At 53.8% G+C, this 6,741-nt stretch overlaps 1 protein-coding gene across 1 annotated transcript in view; it reads right to left on the reverse strand.

Moving 5' to 3' along the window:
* Positions 1-5,327: 5,327 nt before the first annotated feature.
* Positions 5,328-6,741, reverse strand: part of kif2a (kinesin family member 2a) — a gene marked incomplete at both ends in the record, with an annotated part of 5,554 nt that continues 4,140 nt past the window's right edge. Inside the window, 4 exons of the mRNA XM_084439662.1 lie at positions 5,328-5,441; positions 5,607-5,678; positions 5,783-5,888; positions 6,129-6,250. Of these exons, the coding sequence (XP_084295788.1) occupies positions 5,328-5,441; positions 5,607-5,678; positions 5,783-5,888; positions 6,129-6,250 (414 nt within the window). The remainder of the gene's footprint in view (positions 5,442-5,606; positions 5,679-5,782; positions 5,889-6,128; positions 6,251-6,741) is intronic.

The raw sequence follows: 6,741 nt of genomic DNA on the forward strand, positions 1-6,741 counted from the left end.
CGTTTGACTCACCGAGATCAATTTGACAATAATGTCACTGTAATATGATCTTTTGAAACGTCTTTCGAACGATCGTTGCTCCAGCACGCTGTGCGCATGCGTGCTGGAGCAAGTGAGGAAACTATTTCGTGTCTAAAGACGTTTCTAAAGATCATATTACAGATGCATGTGAAAAACCTCAACAGGCCTACGCTCTATGTAAGCACAACTAGCGATTCATAAAGACAGATTGATGAAAACCGTTTCGTGGCAGAAAATAGATTTTTAGAAACTGCATTCTCGGTGCCCCGACCACCGCCATTACATGGATATACTGGCTCGCGCTGGATTTTAAATTTCTTCTACATGCCTCCGAACTACACCAAAGTGATCTCGGTGAGTCAAATGTCTTATAATATGTCGTAAATAAGGTCCAGGTTGTCAAAAACAAGCATTGTCCTTTAAGTGACAGATGATCTGCAACACTACCCTGTAATGGTCCCTTTCTTGTCTGCTCATCCCTTCCCTTCAAGAGAGACAGAATACATTGAGCGCAAAATAAATAATCATTTATTATCATATAAAGTCAAATTCCGAACAAAAAATTGAAACTTTTCAAAGCTAACATTGCATTTCCTGATACGTGCATTGGGCACCTTCCTCTCCAATATGTAGCATGCTTAGAGCTAGAAAGAGTAGGGGTAGGCCATCCACACCCACTGTTAGCATCTCTATTCCTGAGATCTTCAATATCTCCTCCTGTCACATAAGTTAAACACATCAGCCCAAAAGCCAGCAGGTAAAGTATCGTTCTGCTTCTAAATCTGTGAGGGGCTGTGCAAGACAGGTGAACAGAAAAGGGGGGGGGTAGTTGGGACATCATGGTCGACCATCAGTCTGGTTGACCAGGCTAGATCTGTGATGCAGGGTGAGGAGAAATGTACAGCTCTCAAGGATGTACATTTGTGACTGACTACACAGTGCCCCCTCTGCTGGAGAGACTAATCAACACAGACTGTCAGCCATCTTCTTTGCGCCGGCATCTCAAAGACGGACTCCAGTGGATGGTGAATAATAGCCTAGCGTACACACAGACACACATAGATACACACACCACTGAGAAGAGGCTGTAGGTATGGTTGAACTATCGTTTTTTTTATCCATCTTCATCCCTCCGTTCTCTGTCTCTCTTGTAGAGGAAGGGCTGTAGCCGAGCCCTCAGGTTATCCACACAATGAGCCTTGTTCTGCACAATCTCCTCCAATTTCTGAACATACTCCCAGAAGTCCTGCAGAAAATAGAGATGGACAGATGAGACAGAGAGATAGTGATGGACAGTTGAGACAGAGATATAGTGATGGACCAGACTTTTGAAGACAGTCCTGAGGACAGCAGGATCCACATTGCTTTATCTGTAGCTTAGTGTCGTCTTAACAGCACAGATAAGGCTTGTTTATCTCAATGGAACTCGACTATATCAATCAACCAACCAACCAACCAACCAACCAACCAACCAACCAACCAATCAATCAATCAATCAATCAATCAATCAATCAATCAATCAATCAATCAATCAATCAATCAATCAATCAATCAATCAATCAATCAATCAATCAATCAATCAATCAATCAGTAACAAGCTATTCAGGTGTGCCTGAATATATAGCCCAGGTGACCCCTCATCCAGGCTCGGGTGGTAAAAGGATAGCCCCTCGGCCCGAGCCTGGGGGGGAGTGAAACATCTACACCCAAACAAAGAAAAAGTAACAGATGTCTATGTATACATTCGGACTGAGGACTCTCACCATGTGAGGCTCCTCTCTCACACACAGACTCTCAGATAGATGACTCTCATATAAAGATGACTCTCAGATAAAGATGATTCTCTCAGTTAAAGATGACTCTCAGATAAAGATGATTCTCTCAGTTAAAGATGACTCTCAGATAAAGAAGATTCTCTCAGTTAAAGATGACTCTCAGATGAAGACAACTCTGAGATAAAGATGACTCTCAAATAAAGATGACTCTCAGATAAAGATGACTCTCAGATAAAGATGACTCTCAGATAAAGATGACTCATATAATAGGGACTCAGATAAAGATGACCCTCAGATAAAGATGACTCTCAGAAAAAGATGACTCTCAGATAAAGAGGACACTCTCAGATAAAGATGACTCTCATATAATAGGGACTCAGATAAAGATGACTCTCAGATAAAGATGACTCTCAGATAAAGAGGACACTCTCAGATAAAGATGACTCTCATATAAAGAGGACTCAAATAATAGGGACTCAGATAAAGATGACTCTCATATAAAGAGGACTCATATAATAGGGACTCAGATAAAGATGACTCTCAGATAAAGATGACTCTCAGATAAAGAGGACACTCTCAGATAAAGATGACTCTCAGATAAAGATGACTCTCAGATAAAGATGACTCATATAATAGGGACTCAGATAAAGATGACTCTCAGATAAAGATGACTCTCAGATAAAGAGGACTCATATAATAGGGACTCTCACCATGTGTGTCTGCTGGCTAAGCAGAGTCTCCTCTCTCACACACAGATTCTCCATCTCCTCCAGCTGCTCCATATGAGCCTGCAGTACACTCCACCTGAGAGAGAGAGAGACGGGTAGACAGAGAGGAACAGAGAGAGAGAAACAGAGTAAGATGAAGAGAGAGAGGGGGGGGAGGGGACAAGAGACAGAGAGAAATGGATAGAGAGAGAAATGTGGAGATAGGGGGGAGCAAGACAGAGAAAGACAGACAGACAGAGAGAGGTGAGATGATCAGACCGAAAGATATGGAGAGAGAGAGAGAGAGAGGGAGGGGGAAGGACAGAGAGAGGTAGGCTATGACTCGAGTGAGGTACAGTGTGTTATCAGACATTGGGGAGATAAATCGACTAGTGCTTACTGGGCCTGCTCCAAGGTTTTAGCATGCCGGTCTGGGCAGCCAGTGAGACCGGACGACCAGGCTGGATCGGGCCAATGAGGTAAGTTCTGTACACCGTGCTCTGGTCGGCCATGATCGCTGGCTCGTTGGGGTACGTGGGAGGCGGGGACAGAAAGGTGGCGTGCGCTCTGAGCTGTGTGTGTGGTAGTTGTATGTTTTGGTGTGTGTTGTTGTTGTTGCGGTGGTGGCGGTGTGTGTGTGGAGGTCAGACTGTGCCAGGTGTGTGCGCTGGGCTCGCGTGCGGAAGGACGGACACGACCGGTCCTCATCCCCAGCAGCTCCTCCAGAGACAGCTCCCAACCGCCCCCCACACCCTCACCCTCTCCCTCCTCCTCCTTCTTCTTCTTCTCCGGCTCTTTCAGCGTCCCCCTCTCGACCCCCTCGTCCTCCTCCACCCCAGGCCTCTCCCTGCTCTCCGCGTCCCCGGCGCTGGGGGGCTTCGGGGGGCCGGAGAGGAAGGAGTGTGTGGCGGCCAGTCTGTCCACCTGGAGCAGGGACAGGCTGAGGGGCTCCATGGAGCAGTTAGACTCACCACCTCCACCGGACCCCTCCCCAGGGCTGATACGGGCCCCAGCACCAGGGTGTGTACGGGTCTTGGCAGTTACAGTCCCCGGGCTCCCAGCCTGCAGGAGGGAGGAGGAGGAGGAGGAGGAGGAGGAGGAGGGCAGAAAGGGGACTGCTAAGTTTGTTTGTCCGGGCAGCCCCGACTCTCCTGGCGTTCTCTGCGTGTGGCTCACTGCTGCCGCCCGGGATACAGGGCCAGGGTCGACACGGTGGTATAACTCTAGACCATAATTGGTGGGTTTGGACTCCAGGGAGAGGTCGTTGAGTTTTCCTGGGGTCGCGGGGTCGCCGGTGAGGTCGCCGCTGGCCGGGGAGAGAGGCCTCTCGGCCGGGGTGAGGGGCCGGCGGTTGTTGTCACCGCTGCTGCCTGTGGACCCGAGGGCAAGGCCGCCACCCTCCTCGTCTTCCTCCTCCGCGCTCCACTCCTCCTCCAGCAGAACGTCCCCCGGGACATCCCACTCCCGTCCGTCGGGCCGCGCTCCTCTCTCCCTCGCTCCCTCCGGCCACGCCCACCTCTCCCCTGGCCTAAACGACGCCTGTTCCTCCCCGCTGCCCAGCACGCCCCCCCCCGCCGCCCTGCCGGCTCCAGCCTCCGCCTGACCCCCAAGCCTGACCCCGCCCTCGGCCCCGTACGCTGCCAGCAGCGCCCGCAGACCAGAGGGGAGGACAGGAGGAGGACAGACGGACGGGGAGACGGGAGGAGAGAGAGACGGACAGACGGAGAGAGAGAGAGACGGAGAGGCCGAGCGGGAGACGGAAGGAGAGTGAGACGGAGGGAAAGAGAGAGAGACGGGTGGACAGACAGACGGAGAGGGAGACAGAGAGAGGCGGGAAGACAGAGACGCGGGGTGCAGCTGCTGGAGCTGCTGGTGGTATCTCCTGAGATGCGTCACTCTTTCGCTCTCCATCTCTCCGTTCCTCCCCTCATCCCTCGGCCTCAAAGTGTCTCCCGCCCGTCCTCCGTCCATAGTCCCCTCCCTTTGTCCTTCAGGACTCCTCCCTCTCCTCCTCTCCCCGTCTCCTCCACGCTCCCTCCATCTCCAGTCCTCCCCGCCTCTTTCTTCCGTCGTCCTCCGTCTCTCCGCTCCTGTGACACTCCCACTTCCTGAACTCTGACCTCCACTGGCTCCTCCCTCTATGGGCGTGGCCAAGAGGTGTATACCCACTCCCTCTCCCATTGGCCGTATTGCCCCCAGACCCGCCCCTTCCCCCGGGTCCGTGTCAGAACGCTCGAGAACTTCACTCCATCCCTCCTCCACATCCTCCCTCCGTCCTCCACTCCTCCAGTCCTCCCTCCCTCCCCCCGCTCCCTCTCTCCTGCTCCTCCACTGTCCAAGAGAACCTCTCACAGGGCTGGTGTCCTCCAGGCCTAGGTCCTCCCTTTGCCTCTCCCCTCCTCCTCCTCTCCCCTCCCCGGCCCCTCTGCGCTTGGGAGTGGAGCAGAGCATGGCGCTCCCCGTGCGGGGCCTCGCGGTCGGGGAGGTCCAGTCTCGGGGGCCCCTGGCTTCCCCCAGTCGAACCCTCTTGGGGGGGCTTTTACTCCGGGTGAAGCTGCCGCCGCCACTGCTGCTGCTGCTGGTCTGGTTGCGTTTTGGGGAGGGAGTCGCCACCATGACGCCTCCTCTCCCTCCTCTCCCTCCTCCTCCTCTTCCTCTGGCCCCTCCTTCTGCTCCTCCTCTCCTTCCTCCTCCTCTCGCTCCTCTTACTCCTCCCCTCAGCTCTTTCACCCTACAGGGACCGAAACACAAGCTGGTCATTGATACGGCAGTTAGACAAGCGGTGTGTGTAACGGATTCAAAGACCTGAGTAACACACACTCACTTACCGGTCAGCGTATCTCAGTGTGTTGAGCGTGTGTTCCGTTGCTAGGTGACTGGGGGAGATGTTTGCGATCATACAGGTCTTTGAATTGCCGACAAAGGAGTCTCTCAGAACCTGTAGTGGAGAACTTTATTGACACAGGCGTTTGAGCAAACTGACACTGACACAGGTCTTACCGCAGTCTGCATACAGATCTGAAACCACCACAGATAGTGAGAATTACTCGGGTGTATGTGCGTGTGTGTGTGAATGTGTGAATGTGTGTGTGTGATTATTTGCCTGTGTGAGCTTGCTCTGTCTGAAAGGTGTGTGTGACTGCTCCTGGTCCAGTGACCGGATACACTCCTTCAGCTGAAACACATCAGAAAACACACTCGTCATTAAATTGCAAAACATATATCTCAGTGTGTGTGTGTGTGTGTGTGTGTGTGTGTGTGTGTGTGTGTTGAACCCACAGCCAGTAGACTCTGGTTGATCTCAGCCGCCTCCATGCGGCTCCGTCTGTCTGGCTCTCTGGTGTCTGCTGCTCTCTCACTCCCCGCCAGGTCCACGAACCACATCCTAAACATGCACACACACACACACACACACACACACACACGCACACACACAAACATGCACACACACACGTACACATGCACGCACGCACACACACACACACACACACACACACACACACACACACACACGCCTGACTGTCAAGCTGGAGAGTAACATTGATGCAACAAAGACTACGAATATATTATGCTGTGCTTTGTTGTTGTGTCTGACCACACCACAGGCCCCTGTCCAGTTACTGACCTGCCAGTCACCGTCTGGGCGGAGTTTCGCAGCTGGATCTGCAGGAGGGCGTGCGAGCGCGAGGAGGAGGGGTTCACCCCGCTCACGCCCTGGGTGCGCACCCCAGTACCCCTGCCCACCACCTACACACACAGGACACACACGGGACAGGGCGGAGGTGGGGGGGTGGGAGGAGGAGGGGGAGGAGGAGAGAGACGGGTGGAGGAGAGGGGTGGAGAAGGAGAGGAAAGAGGAGAGGAAGGGGTGGAGGGAGAGAGAGGAGGAGAGGGAGGGGTGGAGGAGGAGAGGAAGGAGGAGAGGGAGGGGTGGAGGGGGAGAGAGAGGAGGAGAGGGAGGAGGAGAGGGCGGGGTGGAGGAGGAGAGGAAGGAGGAGAGGGAGGGGTGGAGGGGGAGAGAGAGGAGGAGAGGAAGGAGGAGAGGGAGGGGTGGAGGGGGAGAGAGAGGAGGAGAGGGAGGAGGAGAGGAGGAGAGGGAGGGGTGGAGGGGGAGAGAGAGGAGGAGAGGGAGGGGTGGAGGAGGAGCAGGAGGGGTGGAGGGGGAGAGAGAGGAGGAGAGGGAGGGGTAGAGGAGGAGAGGGAGGAGGAGTGGGAGGGGTGGAGGGGGAGAGAGATGA

The sequence above is a fragment of the Borostomias antarcticus genome (assembly GCF_949987555.1).
Source record: "Borostomias antarcticus genome assembly, chromosome: 6".
NCBI classification, from domain to species: domain Eukaryota; kingdom Metazoa; phylum Chordata; class Actinopteri; order Stomiiformes; family Stomiidae; genus Borostomias; species Borostomias antarcticus.